At 43.1% G+C, this 17,765-nt stretch overlaps 1 protein-coding gene across 2 annotated transcripts in view; it reads left to right on the forward strand.

Moving 5' to 3' along the window:
* grin2ca (glutamate receptor, ionotropic, N-methyl D-aspartate 2Ca) overlaps positions 1-17,765 on the forward strand; it is a 40,356-nt gene that overhangs the window by 7,908 nt on the left and 14,683 nt on the right. Inside the window, exons 2-3 of one of the 2 annotated variants that reach the window (XM_088317133.1) lie at positions 6,579-7,014; positions 15,012-15,613. In XM_088317133.1, the coding sequence (XP_088173259.1) occupies positions 6,595-7,014; positions 15,012-15,613 (1,022 nt within the window). In that variant the 5' untranslated portion in view covers positions 6,579-6,594. The remainder of the gene's footprint in view (positions 1-6,578; positions 7,015-15,011; positions 15,614-17,765) is intronic. The other variant, XM_088317134.1, reaches the window with a different exon arrangement.

The raw sequence follows: 17,765 nt of genomic DNA on the forward strand, positions 1-17,765 counted from the left end.
GTGCCAACGCACACACTCTTGTCGTCAAGATGCTTCACAGAATAGTTAATTAGCTGCGGATTGAAGCAGATTAGGAGCAGAGTTTGACATGTAAACACAGGCTGAGTGAAGGACACTTGATTGGCATCGTGTGTAAGATCGGCTTTTTAGACGCTCGGTTAATGACCCTGGCGAAGTTACCGTGGCGTGATAACTTGGAATGAATGGCGAGGAAAAATGAATGCCTTGCGACTAGGCAGGGAGAGCCAAAGTCATGTATCGAATGGAGGAAATAAACAAATAAAAAAATGAACACGCTTATAAGACGCGACTGACTCCAGCATGTCACACAATAGGCCACGCCCCTTCGTGCAATGCGGCCCAACCAGACCAGAGCGAAAGCGGAAACTGTGGCTCAAGTGCTTTCGGGCCTCTGAAGCTAGTTTCGCGTGGCATGCACAGTCATCATGTGTTGACTTAGCGGGGGAAAAAAATGGCATTTTGATTTGAAGCGGCCATTTTACGGATCATTGCAACCCCACCAAGAATATTTTAAATGGCCCCTTTTGAAATTTGGTCAACATTTCTCGTGTGAGTAGACCCAGAAAAAAATAAAAGCAAGTCTGCAGAAGCAACGTCTGCCACGTTGGCAGATTTTTTTGGAGGGCCGCTTCAAAAATAAACTTCTCTTGGAGATGCTGATCTGATCGCTCCTAAATGTGAGTAACGTATACTAGACCAGGTGCGCGACACTAAATTGCGAGGAATTGGAGTTTTTGACAGCGTGGTGATACACGGCAGCAAAGCTTTCATGACTTGCTGTAAAACAAACTGCCTCAAATCTAAAACTGCAATAAGCAATTTATCCTGATTGTAAATCTGAACAAATGGGAGGTCCACCCATGTCAAATTGTGTTCCTCCTGAGAGCGAAAGAATTGAATTATAGATGTTTTATTTTTTTTCCCTTGAATGTAGTTGTCATTAACGAGCAATGACGAACGACCCCGCCAGCCGCCGATCCACGCTCGGGCGTATTGATCACGTAGCAGAAGGGCCGACAGGTGCGCAATGTTAAAACAACTGCGGCGTAGGCCTGATGCCCGGAATATAAAAGACGCCATTAAACACGGGGCGCTGCGATGACACATCGGCTCTCGGTGAGAAAGCCTTTCTCCCGCCGCAGCTTCACATTAACGATCTGGATCGGGACTTGACAACGCGGCCGCAACTCATCGACTGATGGCACTTGTGTTTTGTAGCCGCCATCAGATAAAGAAATAGACAAGCTGAATGGAGAGGGTCACAATAATAGATGGCTGCGCTTTGTGGGAGGAAACGGCGGAATATTAAGTAGCGGCGGTGGACATCGTTGCCAAACGGAGCAACAAAAGTAAAGCGGCGAACGGGCCCTCGCGTTCTCTTTTTTTCTCGGCCCGGGTCTTTGAAACTGGGGGCAAATGGAACGGCAATGTCAAGAAAGCTTTGCAATTTTGGTGTTACCCATCTCTCGAGGATGACGGCTTCCAATCGTGTGAATTCCTGTGTAGGAGTTTGCCTTGGAATTCAACACAAGTTTTTTTTTGTTGTTGTTGTTTTTTTTTTTTGGGGGGGTCCACGCTTAAACTTTCCGGAATGCACTATTGAGGATTTCCTTCCTCTTCAGTTCCTGGCATGGGTCATTTGTGAGTCCAGCCATGATACTGTAGAAATGTCCAGGAGTTGATCTGCAACTCTCTGGAGTTTTTGTCTTTCTAATTTTCGAGAGGCCCCGACCCAAAATGGGTGCCTAAACCAAAAATGGCGGACTTCTTGTTGCGTTTCCGTCCTGCGTTCACCAGACTTTGATGTTTGTCATGCCATGAAAGACAGATCCACTGAATTTGTGTTGGACATCTTTTTTTCCCCAGAGGGTACGACTAAAGGAATTCATCTCAAATGGTTGACTTTCTGTCCAGTACCTGACATGGGACCTTGAAACATTTGTGTGCAGCCTTTCTTCTGAATTTTTTACGGGTTGGTGGAAGCCCCTAATTTCAGTACAGTATCCACACGACATCCACTCAGTTGTCAACGCGATACGAGTTGCCGCTTAAGTCATGACGTTGTACATTGGCGGCATTGTCGTAACGAATGAATCGTTACACTGACGTAGATGAGCGGTTTATTTGAAAACGTAAATTCATTCGGGAGCTTGCTTCATTTCTTCATCATTATGAGTCTATTTTTAGAACATTAACATATCCCCCCAATTTCTTTTTTCCTGTGTTGCAGGCATGATCACCAATGTGCTGACTCAGTACGGCCCCCTTGCTGTACATATAAATTTAGCCTAAAAGCTCGTTTTTCCTCGCATCGTGACATTTGTCAGACCCACAAAATTTCTCAAGAGATGCAGAAAAGTGAGATTTTGCTTCAAAATGACTTTTTTTTTCAGCTAATAAATGTGTCTGAGAGATATATAAAGCCTTGAAAAATAAAATGCTTTAACTTGGCTATAAATAAATCAAGGAAGAGTTATGAGTACCAGTTTGACCTTGATTTGGACCTAACTAAAAAGGATGCGAGTGAGTGAGCTGTAATACGACATCCAAATATACTACTGGAAATGATTTAAAAAAAAAAAAAAAATGTTTCCGTCCGTCTGCTTTGTCCCCTTGTCGCTCAATTTAACTTTGCCTCGAGGACAGATTGGATCAACATCAAATAAGCCAAATATAATTACAACCAAGAAGGATTAGATCATTCTTAAAAAAAAGGAAAAAAAAGCTGATAAATTAGCATTCGTGGCAGGACAGTGACAGGAAACTTAAAAATGATTCATCTCTTCAAGGAAACAACCTTTTGTCCTTTTCTTTGGTCCTATTATTATCATTATTAAAGAGATACAAGCTTGTTGGTTTTCAGTATTCGGCGTCCATGCCAGTCGGGCTTTCAAGCGCAAATAAATAGGAAATATGTTTGGTCAGCCTGACAGCACAACCTCAATTTCCCCAATTTGTACATTTAACGACGCTGACTTTCATGAAGTGTCGCTTGCTGTCAAAGCATGAAATTTGTGCGGCGAGATGAAAGCACAACGGAGCGACAACTTCCATCTATTTCCGTCGCAAGTTCATGCTCGACAAAATGGCGAGTCCATGCTGGTCATGCATCTTGGCGTTCAAAAAAGGGATGTCCCGGCTGACTTTTGATCCACTCGTCAGGCTTCATGAAGGGCCCTTTTTTTCTTCTTTTTTTTTTTTTTAGAGCAGTGCTTCTTAAAATTGAGTCTTGCCCAGCCATAGCTTGGGAGTGTGCGCAATTATTTTCTATAAACTATTTTGTGGGGAGTGGCATACCGATAAAACAAAAAAATTACTCCTCCCTATGTTCATGTTGAGACAATGAAAAGCTCTGATGTGATTTTAATGTCATAAAAAAATGACATGCTTGCACATTTTTTTAACAAAAAAATAAATAAATTCTACTACTAATAAATACTATTTAGAATAACTTTTCCAAAATTTACTGCAGTCCTATTTTGTTTATTAGAACGTAAAGGTGTCTTTCCCGGAATAAAAATCATTTTATAATGAGATTTAATTTTTAAAATAATTTGTAAAAATGATTTTTTCCTCCCATTGACTTTGATTAAAATATTCAAATATTTCAATTCATTTTTGTAAGATTGCAACATTTTATCCTGACAAAAATGTGTATTTCTTGCAAAGATTATGGCTTTTTTTTCTTTTGAAAAAAAAAATACAACTTTTCAATAAATTTTTGTTGTAAAGATTATGATTTATTTTCGTAGAAAAATCACACTATTCTCGGAAAATTTCCACCCTTTACCCTGACAAAATGTCTTTGTAAGGATTAGATTTTTTTTCTTTTTATTAAACACAATTTAATTGTGCTATGGCTTGTTAATTCTTGTTTGTGTGCTCCATTTGATCTTTTTTAAGCTCGTGACGTTGGCCTCGGACGCATTTTCTGACGGACATGTAGACACAGGCGGAAACAAGAAGGTTCTGTGCAATGACATTATCCATGTTTCAGCTGCGACAGCACGAGAATCGTTTGGGGGTTAATGTCTTTGACGGGCGAGCGTGCTACGTGGTCCAAATGCTTAAAAGGCTCTCGACCTTGTACGCGCTCAATCAAGACGGCCAAACAGCTGAGGCAGATGCGTGAAGGTCGAACACGACGGAGGATGCGGAATTAAACCAAACAGGGAATGAGTCATCAATAACTCGGTGACAGGAGCTCAACGTCGCCACGCACGCGCCGGCCAATAATTACACTTGACTTTGACGCAGAATTTTTTTCACCGGCGCAACCGCGAACCCACGTTTATCACGAGGAATATCGTACGTTCCCGAAGCACCCGAGAAGGAATCGTTATAAACAATCGAAAGAGACTTTTTTCCGATTACTCAGCTACATTTACAAAACAGAACATACAAAAATACTCTCAAGGAATATATTCCATTTGCAATTACTGGAGTTTAGTTGGGGGCCTTCTCTGCTTCATCCTGCTCTTTTTGTACGCCGCATCTCCTCCTGTAGTGCTTCCTGACATGTTGCAACACAATGTGGCACTTCATCACCAAGCCTCCATGCCGCCTCGTGCGCTTGCCAAATCTCCTGATAAGTTTATATGCAACAATCAAGCCGCGGGCGCTGTGACGCCTGACGGGGATTACTGAGGGATTACAATATAGTCACCCCAGTGGGACTCCATCACATGCTGGATCAGATCTCTCTGACGGGGAACCAGCGTGCGACGTTCCCCCCCCCTCCCGGGTCCTCCCAATGCCACTTTGACAAAAAGCAGCAACAATGTCGGCGGGATACTTCTTCTATCTGCGTCGTCTTCGGTTCTACTTTCGGGACAGAGAGTGACGCAAACTGAGTTTTGGAAGCAATAAATTCAGTTAGCACTGGGAAATCTAGACTATTAGCAAGGTCGCACAAAGAGCTCGGATTAGATGAGAGGCCAGCTCGGCCGTTTCAGCCAAGTCATTAAAAATGGCAGCTTCCAACGGGGAAAGAAACAAAATTGTTTGGCACCAGCGAGAGTAAAGATCCGTGGTCCGCACCTCAAACTCTCTGGAGACCCACAGAGGGTCCTTTAGAAGTCGCAATTTGGCAAAACGTGAATACATTGGTATTTTTTTATTATTATTTACCCCTTAAAATTCTTTAATTCCTCATTAAACTTGGCTTTGAAAAGCACGATTACGAGTTTATCGTGTGGAAAAACATGAATATACTCTCAGAAGATTACGACTTTTTATCCCAATAAAAGGCGTCTGTGTTCGAGGTAACAATTAAATATTTAGTTCTTTATTTAATCCATATTTGTTTGGAGGAAAAATGCATTTCTGTCTCCTGAAAAATACATCTTTGTTCTCAAATTCATTGCTGTCTTTTTCTTGATAAAAATTAAATAAAATAAATAAAAAAACGATGTCGAGGTTACGAGATTTTTATCTTGAAAGATTCCAACTTTATTTCCTGGAAACAAAATATCAATATTCTAAAAAAGTTGAGTTTTTATCTCAATAAAAAAAGTATTTGTTTTCAAAGATGAAAGGTTTTTTTTTTTACTCATGAAAAAGAAAAAACTTGATTCTCATTAAATTATTAGTTTGTGTCCCAGCAAAATTAATTTCTGCTTCCATTTAATTGCCATTTGTACTACGAGTGGGTAATTTTCTCTTGCAACCCAAAAAGTTTGAGAACCTCTGGTAACGATGTCAGTTCATGACAACCGCCAAGTAGACCGTTGGCAGATTAAGTCTGAAAAATTAAGCAACAGCCTCAAGCGTAATGTCACGAGAGAGAGTGGGCCGACAAATCCTCTTGTTCTCCATTTGTTGCATTAAACACTGGCCACCATCTGTTGTGTTGGAGCGCACACCGCAACAGCAGCGAGGCGGCAGATGCCACCCTAAGAGCCCCGGTCAGCTGCCCCCGCCATGCACGCCGGGCCGACACTCTAAAAATACCGCTCTGAGCTGCCGTTAATGGCCTCTCGGCTACGGCGCAACGAGCAGCGGCGGGGCCGCTAAAATAAGACAACGACTTGTGGTGTGGATTACTGCGTATTTGCGCAACACAACAGCCATGACGACCACTTGACGGTTCAACTGACTTCAGAGTGGGCAGGTCAACATCGCTTGGGCGGTGGACTCAAAGGAAAAAAACCAAGCCCGACACCATCCGATTTTTGACTCAAAGCAATCACGGAGTGAAATACAAGAACAAAGCTGAATTTTGTCATGGGGGAAAGTAATCTTATAAAATTAAGGACATATTTTGCAAGGCTGAAAAAAAAATCTCAACACAATACTTATTAGGATTTGGAAAAAAATGCCTTTATTCATGTAATATGTCTTTTGTTAAAAAAATTATATATATATTTATATAAATATATATATTTATATAAATATATATATATATATATATATGTTTATATATAAATATATATTTATTTATATATATATATTTATTTATTTATATATATATATATATATATTTATATAAATATATATAAATAAATAAAATAAAAAATAGAAAAGAACTGTATCTAATGTCTCTTCCCTTCCCGCAGGCTGTAGGTGACTGAGATGGGCGTTCGTTGGAGCGCCTCCTTGTGGTGGCCCCTGCTGCTGCTGCTGCTGCTCTATAGCGCCACCCCTCGCTGCTCCGGCCGGCCCTTCGGGATCCCGGCGCCCGCCGTGAACGTGGCGGTGGTTTTCAGCGGCTCGGTCTACCAGTCGGAGATCAAGGGTCGGCTGAGCCGCGAGAACTTCATGGACCTGCCCTTGGAGGTGAACCCCATCACTGTGCTGGTGAACAACACCAACCCCAGAGCGCTGCTCACCCGCATCTGCGACACGCTCTCCACCAACCGCGTCCACGGCGTGGTCTTCGAGGACAATGTGGGATCCGAGGCGGTGGCGCAGATCCTGGACTTTATTTCCACTCAGACCGGCGTGCCCATCGTGGGGATCAGCGGAGGCTCTGCCGTCGTCCTGCCGTACAAGGTCAGAACCAGGTTGCGAACCGCACGGTTTCTTGTTGCTGTCCTTTGAACAAAATCACCAAGGTCGTCAACAGCAAGTCGAAAGTTCACCTCAGGGAATTTGGGGGCCAAAACAACTTATTCTGTCCTGTTCGGTTCACAGCCCAAATTGAACCCAAATCGGTAAGCACTTCTTTAATCATCGTGTCCGAAGACCTTTCCGAAAGCCAAACGGACCTCGACTTCAACGACCCATCATGGCACAGATCAGTGAATTGGAGTTCTGTTTATTTGGTCTCCACAAACTCGCTGACCTTTGTCGTGTCAGGAGAGACCCGACTCCTATTCGTCTCGCTGTCAAGTCCATTTACCGCAGCATTGCGCAATCACGAACACTCGCTGACGTGACTTCAGCAATTTGTCAAAAGGGCTCTCAAGTTGACATTCTTTTTTTTCAAAGAACCCCAAATTTATATTCTCTTGATATAAACGCACCCAAAATGCGGTCAAGGATAATTTCAAGCGTTAATACAGGATGAAATAACGGCTAATTATCTGACGGTCCGGTCCTCTGAGTGCTAATTAGCTCAGCCGAAATGGACATTAGACCGGTACGATCTGTCATCGTTACACAACTTTGCGTGGGTCAAAATGTTCATTTGTCATTTTCTTTGGATTAATTTATGCTGATGGCGGCGGCTCTCGAACTGGGTCAAACCGGACAAGGGTTCTGCAAGATGTAACTTGGTCAGCATAATAATTTGCCCAAAAATCTCTGTCATGTCTAAATTCTGGTCCAACAAATCTGACTTTAATAACACCAAACATATTTAATGTTCTAGTATGTTTCGAAGAGGCGATAACAAACTTGTTGCAGAGTGTAGTCCAGCAATCATTGAAGTTTAAGTGAAAAAGTGCATCGGCTCAGCACCGGAGTCCACATGGAATCCTTTGAAAATGACTTCCATCTTGCCAACGTTTCCGGCCCATCAGACACGCCCGAGAAGTCGTGTCAGGGGTGAACATTTACCACCAAATAAACTGAAGCGCTGCCTTGACTTTTCAAGTGCTGCAAAGTGTGAATTATTTATTTATTTTTGTTTGGGGATTGGGAGATTTAAAAAAAAAAAATAAATAAATAAATAATAATGTATTAAACAAGTAAATAAAAAAATAAATAAAAAATTAAATAAAAAAATTAATAAAAAATTAAATACATTAAATAAATTATTAAATAAATTATTAAATTGTTAAAGTATTAATTAAATAAATGAATAATAAATAATAATGAATTAAACAAGTAAATAAAAAAAATAAATAAAAAATTAAATAAAAAAATTAATAAAAAATTAAATAAATTATTAAATTTTTAAAGTATTAATTAAATAAATAAATAATAAATAAATAACAAATAAATAAATAAATAACATTTGTGAGCCAAAATGCCCTTCGATGTGGTTGCAAGGAGAGCCACAGTTGCACCTGTCGCCATTTATGAAAAGTCACAAACGCAGATTCTAAAATGATGACACGAAACACTGGCAAGACAACTTGTGCCCAGACAATCCGGCCAATCCGACTCGAGCGCTTGATATTACTCACTTGGCCACGCCCCTTAAAGGCACACATACAACACTCTGAACAGTAATTGCACTTTATTAAGCTTAACATTTTCTTTTAGTGTTTCATTATGCGTTCATACCACAGTGCGCTATTTGTCTTTATTAAAACACGAAACACTGGACGACCGAAGGCATTTATTTCAATTCACTTCAACGCGGAAATGAAATACGAGTCAACTGAGTCACCAGCTTGTTTATGAAACAAAGGAACTGTACCTGCTTTAAAAGTAAATATTGGTACATATACATTGTCCGTATTTTCAGGGGTTAGGAACCAAGCCCCGATGCAAATAGCAAACATCGGTAAGTGACGGACCCGATAGTGGAAACCCTTAACACAATGTTATCATGACTTATGCATTTAATTTATTTCCGTGAACAAGCTCATAACTTCATTTGCGTTTACATGAAATGCATTTTTCAGCCCACAAAAATGAGCTTCCCGTGGCTCTGGAGTCGTGATTTGTCACGTTGTTGCGGCTTGTCATATTTACGATTGGAGCAGCAAATGATCTAGTGAATAATTAAGAGCAAAACATGGCTGTAGATTTCAGCGTCTGCTCGTTTCGCTTGAATCAAATTGCCCTGATTGGATTTGCTCACATTTGCTTCACCCCGGCAGGACCCCGATATGCACATTTGTCCGCTCGCGTCCAACAAGAATACCTCATTTTCACAGCGCCGGCGTGCGAGACGCTCTCGGGAAAATACTATTAGCCCTCGTCCGCTCTATTTTGCACCGAACGGAACATTGAATCCGTTTGACTTTGGCTTGACCTTGTCCTCGCGCTGGCCTACGGGGTGTGATGCCTCTCAGCCTCTAATGTCTCCCATTCCTCACCCCCGTTCTTGGCGCCTCTCTTCCAGGTGTGACCCGGTTGGAATACATTAGCGTGCAAACAGGCGTATTAAGAAATCGGCGCGCTGCGACAGAGGCGACCGTTAAAATGAAATAGGACCGCTCGGCGGTAATTAGCCAGAGAGGGACGCTAACTGCGGATGGATCCATCATGTGGTGATAGGTTCAAAGCTCAAAAAAAAAAAATGCAAGTGCAAGTGTCATCTTTTGTCTCTGGTAATCATAATCATGTACCAGGTGTGATAAGAGACAAACTTAAAATTTCCTCTCATTTTCACTTTATTACTTTCACAATAAAAGTAGAAAAAAATACATTAACAATTCAACTTTGCTAACTATAAAAAAAAAAATAAATAAATAAATAAATATTGAGATTTATTTAGTGTATTTTCTGAACTATAGAGCGCCCCTAGTGGTGAAAAAAAATCCACAGAAAAACGGCACTGTTGTATTAGCCGCGTGGTTCAAAATCTAGGAAAAAATTAACGGCTCATAGTGCGGAAAATACGGTACTAAAAATGTCAAGCTCATGTTTTGGGAAGCAGTTTCTGCATGTTGTGCGTCTCGGCAGTAGAATTTGCGGCTCCCCGAAAGATTTGGCCTGGATTGCTACTAGTTTTAATAAGAGTTGAAAACGAGCAAAAATACTTTTGGGATAATCGCGATTTGTTCGACAAAAAGCCGCTTCTGCCGCAATGCGTCGTTGCAAAAGCTAAGCGACGACTCAGAGAAGTTCAAAGTTAGCTAGCTAAGCTAACGGCTTGAGTCTCATTCCGCTCGCTGCTAGCTTGAATGGATTCATATCCAGATCATCTCAAGCATGTTTGCCGTGTCTTGGCCTCAATCTTCACCTCCTCACGGCCTCACTCGAAGCATTTTGTTCCGCTCAAACTCGTGCCTGGCATCAAGTTTGCGACACTCCGTCGAGCTCTTCGGCAACTTTTGAAGTGCTTTCGCCGTGCTCCATATTTGTGCTCGCGGCAAAGCGTGGCAGAAGTGCCACACGCACAAGAATGGAAAAATTCAGAGTGTGTCTGCGTTTCGCTAATCTGGGTTGGCTCCAGTCATGGCAAGCGATCAGGGAGTCGTGCGTCTGCTTCTGGTTGCCGAGCGGGATCTAGGTGACGTGGGCCGAGCAGGATGCCGTGTCGGTCCATATGTCGCGGGCAAAGAGCGGCCGCCGGAAGTCGGTCTTCACAGAAAACCCGGCGGAGATGTTCGCCACTTCCCCTTTTATTCATCGCTCAGTTCACTTTTTTTTTTCTTTGTGCTTTTAAGTCTCTCCAAGCCAACTGATATCAATCTCCGCTTTCCTTTCGCTTTTTTTTTTGGACGCAATGGCGAGTCTATTAATAGAGCAACCTGAGTCATTGCAGTCACCTTCAGCCAAATCAAAATATTTCAGTGCAGGTAGGGACTCCATATGGCGCCGGTTAAGGCCCGAAAACGCCGCTGTTTCGCCGTCAAACAGCTGCTTGCAGATAATCGCCGCTTCGCCGCTCTTGCCTAACCCTCATCAGGTCCGACAGCTGCTAATCTTGCGGCCGGCGGAGCTTCTCGGCACGCGAGCGGCCCATTGCGATGGCAGGTGGCCACTGAAGGAGTCTCGTATGGGGCTCGAGCTCCGTTCGTCCATGGGATGAAAAAGAGTTGGTTTTTTTTGCCACATCAAATGTAATCTGAGCGTGGAGAAACTAAGCTCTCCACTCAATGGCTTTAATCTTCTTTAGGACTGCGGACTATTACTGTGAGCTTCTGTGGAAGTGCATCTCGCTGTACGGGACGATGGAATTATGCTCATAATCTAGCACATGCTATGCGTACTACGAGGGGAAGCCTGATGGGGTTGATTACAGTAGAAGACCGTTTTCTTTTTTTATCCAATCAGAATTCAGCTCGCTCATGTTGCCAGGCAGATTTCACAATACCAGGAGCATGCACTATTCGTCCGAGGCCTTTAGGTACGATTGTGCGGGCTTCTTTTCTGTCAAAGCCAATGAGCTTTCAGAGTTGATAGACAGTTGCGATAGCCAATCAGATCACGAGTTGGTTGCAGTGAGCCTTCTCGAAGAAGATGATGAACGCGTTTTGTGATTGGATACTCACTCGTGAGGGGCGTGGTGCTAAGTCGTAACTGGCGACTGTTCGAAAATCTAAAATATATTCTTGCTTTTTTTTCTTTTAAACCACAATGCCCGAAGGAGGGAAAAATGTGGATTTAATTGCAGATACACTTGCACGGCCATTTTCAAGACGGACCTTTCAAGAGAAGCGAGGTGGTCCAAAGTCTTTCTGTATATTATTTCTCCAGCTGTGGTGTTATAAATGATGGCGATGTGAGGGGGGATTGATTCAAGTCGGATTTAATACAACTTCACTAAAGGCCTTCGTGTTCGGTCCGATGTGCCGCTGCCTCCTAAAAGCTAATCAGCAGCCCCTTTTAATACGGCGTCTCTACCAGGAAGGCCCGCTCAGTTAGTGCCATCATTACTGCTTGGCCTGTTTTGCATACAGCTATATTCTGTAATAATGATTTTCCCCACGCATTTGCATACTTTAGTGACTGATTACAGCACTTTACAACTTTACGTCCTCCCACTGTTAGACTCTAATCAACTGTTGGACTTTTGTCTCCGGCAAAGGGTAATCAGCTGCCCCTTTCACGCTGACACAACTGCCGCATCAGAGACGTAACAGGAGGGCGTTTATGACTTTCAGGCGGAACGGGTGTCCGCAGTGCGTGTTCTTGCAGCTCTTGACGCATTCCTACATCTGCATTTTTGCTTTGTGACAACATGAAATCTGAGGTCATGTGACTGTAAAGACCTGCGTAAAAGGGGCCCGCGTCGGATCCCTGCTGCAATTCAGATCACTTTTGGGTGGCCTGCGGCGATGCCCCGGGGCTGTCGTGTCGCGTGCTATCAGTCAACTCCGTCTTAATGGAGTCTGACCGACTGTGTGAGAAGCTTGGCTCTGAAAAAAGAGACGCATTGTGACCCGTCAGGGTGATAAAGTGCATTGTGTTCTGTCGACGCTACGCACGGAACTTCCCTTTACACTCGAGCATTTCACTGATAACTGAAATTAATTTACTGTACTGGCACGCTTGGAAGATATAAATACGGCGGTTTTAATTAAGCCAAGATGAATGAAAAGCCAAGATAATGTTCCTTTTTTCCGGTTTGCTGTAACTTTTAGGACATAAAGGAGAAATCTAATACAATGGTACATTGACGATGGAAAGTGTTGCGTTCCATAAAATATTTTCAACTTTAAAAACTGATACTGAGAACCGTCAAAGTAGTCAAGTAGTAGCCAAAACGCTGGTTCTTTTTTTTGTTGTTGTTTGTTTCTGAGAGGATTCCATAAATGGAATCATCAGTGTAGCCAGCAGACGATTCCTCAGATTCCAAATTCGGGTAAAAGATGATTTTTTTTTTGTTTTTTTATATCTCATTACTTGCCATTGACGGCTAAAGACGTCAAAGATAATTTCTTTTTACTCGGCTGGTAGTAAAGGAGATATTCTTATCCCTACATGTGATCCAAAACGTTTTGGGAACTTGGTCATTTTTTTTAAGTCTTTAAAATGTAAAATTATATTTTTGAATTTATGAAATTTGTTTTTGAGAGCTTTGGAATGCATCAATGTCATTTCTATCATTTGCAAAATGTATTTGAGTTCCGAGCTCGGTCTCGGCTCAAATCAAACTTGTAAGTCAAGGTAGCGCTGGATATACTTGGAAGACATTGATCTTTGCAGTCGTCTCCGGTGGTGGTTGAAAGGAAGCGAGAGAGAAATAAGAGGTTTTTCCCCGGGCCCAGCAGAGTGGAGAAAGTGGGTGGATTTAGCGGTGACGTCGGGACTCATAAGATGCTCATACATCACCGGGGCGGCCTCTCAAGGACACCGAGGAGCCAGGCGGAACAAGATCACAGACCCGCTCGCAGTCTCCGGGTACTTGACCCCACTCTCGCCCCAGTTGTGAGGACCCCCCGCTCACTAGAGCGCTTTTATTCCCCTAGGGAGGAGAAGGTCAAGATCATCCGGCAGCTTTTATAACACGACCATTCAAGAGACCACGAAGAAAGTTCCACACTAAAGAGGCAAAAATGCAATTGGACGTCAAATTGTATCGTTCCAAGACCGTTGCGGTTCTAAACCAAACAAGCTATTTAGGCCATATGTACGTGCATTGGGATAAAAAAAAAACACTCAATAGCTCAGTTGTTTGTTTAAAAAGGTCGATTTTCATGTCTCTTTGGGAAAACGTGATCCAAAAACTCCGTTTTTAACTCATTCACTACCAGTTTTCAACTTTCCCCATATTGCTCGCTATTTTCACGCATTTTGACTAAATATTTCAAGACCCACCCCTCTTTAATTTCCCATCAACTGAAAACCGTACGTGAGAACAAATTGGTCTGTGGCAGTAAATTCAGTGGATTCCAGTTGACGGTTATACACATATATGGCAATGAATGAGTTCAGGACAAAAACATTTTTTTTTACTCTTTGGCAAAAGGCAAAAACACATTAAAGACAATTTTAAAATCAAGCATTCGTTACGTCTTATTCACAGTTGATGAAAGCGCCACTTTTGCACGGATTATACTCCAAGTCACACTAATGGGCTTTATAGTTGGTTAAGATCGAGTTAATTAACGTGCCGTTTAAGGGTGATACTAATTGGATTCAAAATTGGTTTATTCACGAGTGATTTCACCGTGACAGCTTGTCGTAAGAGTAGAGGGCAAGAGTCCAGGAGGGGGTTCGAAATGTTAGATTGTACTCAGGAAGGAAAATTAAGGGAAGAGGTCCCACGGTTATTTTTGGACAGCCTGTGGTCAGCATTGTATTCAAAACCAGACGACGGGCGAATATTTTTTGTGATATCGATCAGGTGATTTCTATGCCTGATGTGGCTGTGAGTGTTGTCTCGTTGAGCCGTACCTCACAATGACATGCATCCAGGTCACAAAGGCGGTCTAATTATATCCAAACAGTCGAAAAATATGCAATGCATATTTCAGCAGGCACAGGGAAGTTCTTCAACTCCTCGACTCACACACATATTGCACAGTCTGGCTGGTCGACTTCGTAAAAATTAATCACGCCCGTCAACTTCAGTTAGGACGGTAGCCGCTGTGTTCCGCTATCTTCATTTTATTTCTCTACAAAGTGGCGGTGGATTCGTTTGTAGAAATTATTCAGCAGTGGGGGACGGAAGGCTTAAATTGGTCGTTTTAGGACTCCGAATTTTCGTGGCTGAAAACTCAACTTGAGTGTCTTGGTAAGATTTTACAATTTCAAGACCATTTGTGCTTTTCTTCAAAGAACTTTGCAAGGGACAAGTAAGCTCTGATAGTTTTTTTCTTTTCTCGTTAATTGTCTGACTCATGACTTGCTTGAGTCATGACTTGACTCAAAATGTGCACGAGTAGTGATCCGACTTGCTTGAAGGTTTAATCTCGACAATTACATCTGACTTACAAGTTCCACCCAAAAAGCACCCCAATGTGACTTTCTTCCCGCAGGGCGAGGGCTCCAACTTCCTGCAGCTGGGCTCGTCCATCGAGCAGCAGATCAACGGCATGTTCAAAGTGATGGAGGAGTACAACTGGGACAGCTTCGTGGTCATCACCAGCCTGTACCCGGGCTACGAGGCCTACGTGGATTACGTCAAGGCCTACATCGACACCAGCTACTTCATATGGGAGCTCCAAGACGTGATGACGTTCGACATGGCCGCCGACACCACCAACGATATTCGGGCGCGACGGCTGCTGCAGCAGATCGACGCCCAGGTGCTCTTAGTATACTGCTCCCACGAGGAGGCCCAGTACCTCTTCACCATGGCCGCCGAGGCCGGACTGGTTGGGCCGGGCTACATCTGGATTCTCCCCAGCTTGGCGGTGGGCAACCCTGACATGCCGCCGCCCGACAGCTTCCCCGTGGGACTCATCAGCATCATCACCGACCGCTGGAGGATGAGCTTGAGGAAGCGGGTGCGGGATGGCGTGGCCATCGTGGTGAAGGGCGTGCAGAGCTACCGCAAGCAGAGGGGCTTCTTGCCGGAGGGACACAACGACTGCCACAATCCCGTCAAGACGGCCGCAACCAACGACACGCTTTTCAGGTAAGCATGAGCCTTTTTAGACGTGACGTTTGGCGTGGAATTTTGCCCCCAAAAAAGCGACGATGACGTGATCAGATAATGGCGTCAGCACAAAAACCTTCCGGTTCCTGCCAAGTCTCTCACTGACTGGTACTCGGAACTGTTCCATAAGTTGTTCCAACTTGCCTCAGGTCCCACAATTCTGTTTCCAAAAAATCCGACGACATCTTGCTAAAATGATTCCAAAAAGAGACATCAAGGGAGGAACCACGTCACACTTCGTGCCATCTTGCCCTCGGTTTTGGCCCGACAGTTTGCTCTGTCGCATAAAGTATTCCACGATCAGGTACCCCCCCCCTACCCCCCGAAGACATCTGTCCCCCGCAGGCTGCGCAGCTTCGTCTTTCTCGACTGCCAGACGCAGTCATTCAAATTCCACTATTGCGCTTAACTCGCTGACGAGAAGCTTTGATAAAATCAAATGAAGATCCCTTTAGGGAAGCAATCGGGGACGCTCTAGTCTGTTCTTTTTACTGTCAGAGTGCCGCTTCGTGCAAACTATTAAACGCTGGTAAACCCGGGGACTATCTGTGAATGGCCGAAAACGCCAAATTATATATTTGCGGTGAAATTGTTTATTTATGTGGCAAGTCATTCATGAATTGGAAAAAGGGAGGCCCTATTGCGGAAAGCTCTCGGGAAAGAGCTCATTGATATGCGTGTTTGGATTGAGTCGAGAGAGAGCGAGTGGCATCCAATTTGGTTTATGGGATTCCGAGCGGGGACGGGAAAGGGTCAAGGAGGGACTGAGCGAATTGATTGACTCCACCGCCGAAACGTGACATTGTCCACTGGGAATGATATTCGCCCATTCATGCCGTTAATACATTTTCCAAGATAAACCTGCTTAAGTTATTTGGGGAGAATTTATTTGCCCATCTGTCGGGACACTGAGAGTTGCCGTTCCCAATCGAGCAGCTAGTTTTCATGAAAGTGACTAGCAAGTGGCTTTTCATGAAGAAACGGAGAATATGAGCGGAATTGACCCGAGGTAGGTGCTTCCAAGTTGCAAATATATATATATATTATTTTTTTTAAAGTGATGGAAGCCAAGTTGATATTTTGATGACGTTGGCGAAAGTATTTCAGCAAAGGAGCAGTCCCAAACCGTTTTTGTGCCATACCAGTTTCACGTTGAGATATTTTCCAGAGACCAGCATGGGAACAAATAAAAGCAAATAATTTAGAATACGACCCCAGATTTACCCGATTTTTTTTTTCTTTTTATTCACATTATTTTTCTTTTCATGACAATTTGATGCAAGGAGCATTAATTAGTTGCAGATTTTTACGATTCATGGTCGGGCTTGGTCCGATTATTTATTTACACATTAAGCCAGAATTGAAAAACAAAATCAAAGGATAAAACTTGTTTTTGAAAAAAAAAAAATCATTGTCGCTTTCTGCAAGCAAATTATGAAAATTTAAAAAAATGGATTAAGAGGATTCAAATAAATCAGCGTTTTGACTCATTCACTTGTGGGTGACGTGCTGGAAATATGGAGACATGGCACACTTCCGAAAAGACCATTTCACATTTCAAGACCGAACGTTCATTTATTTATCTCGGACTGTTTGGTGCGGTTTCACAGATTTATAGCCACTGTCAGTCCCCTAAACTGTGTCCTCACCCGCTGCCATCTATCTCATCACGCCTTTATACCTCCGAGACAACCGCGGAATTGAGTGTGGGGGGAGTCGCTGGTGACAGGCAGGTGTGGCCCGTCCTTAGAAATCCTAAAAAAAGAAGTCCGCTACAGTCTGTCAAAAGCAGATCATCAGATTTTTGAAGACCATTGAGAAATCAAACGATCTCTCTTTGCCGTGGAACTTGGTGGATATCAAATGTTAACGAGATCTTGCACTTTCTCACAAAATTCAAAAATGCTGATTTTATAGCGCAAATTAGATTGAGGAATGTTGAATTTGAGGCAGCGGAGCAAATGCTGCTGGAGGTGCAGAGGACTCAGCGCAGCCTCAGGGGGGATGGCGCCTTTGCTGTTGCCGGTCCTTCCCTATGGAATGAGATTCCATAAAATGTTAGGCAAGCTCCGCCCCCTCGAAAATCCTTTTGAAGGCACATTTTTCTTCTTTAGCTTTTGACTCAACATGA

The sequence above is a fragment of the Idiotropiscis lumnitzeri genome, chromosome 15 (genome assembly GCF_059441095.1).
Source record: "Idiotropiscis lumnitzeri isolate Australia: NSW breed Sydney's pygmy pipehorse chromosome 15, RoL_Ilum_1.0, whole genome shotgun sequence".
NCBI classification, from domain to species: Eukaryota; Metazoa; Chordata; class Actinopteri; order Syngnathiformes; family Syngnathidae; genus Idiotropiscis; species Idiotropiscis lumnitzeri.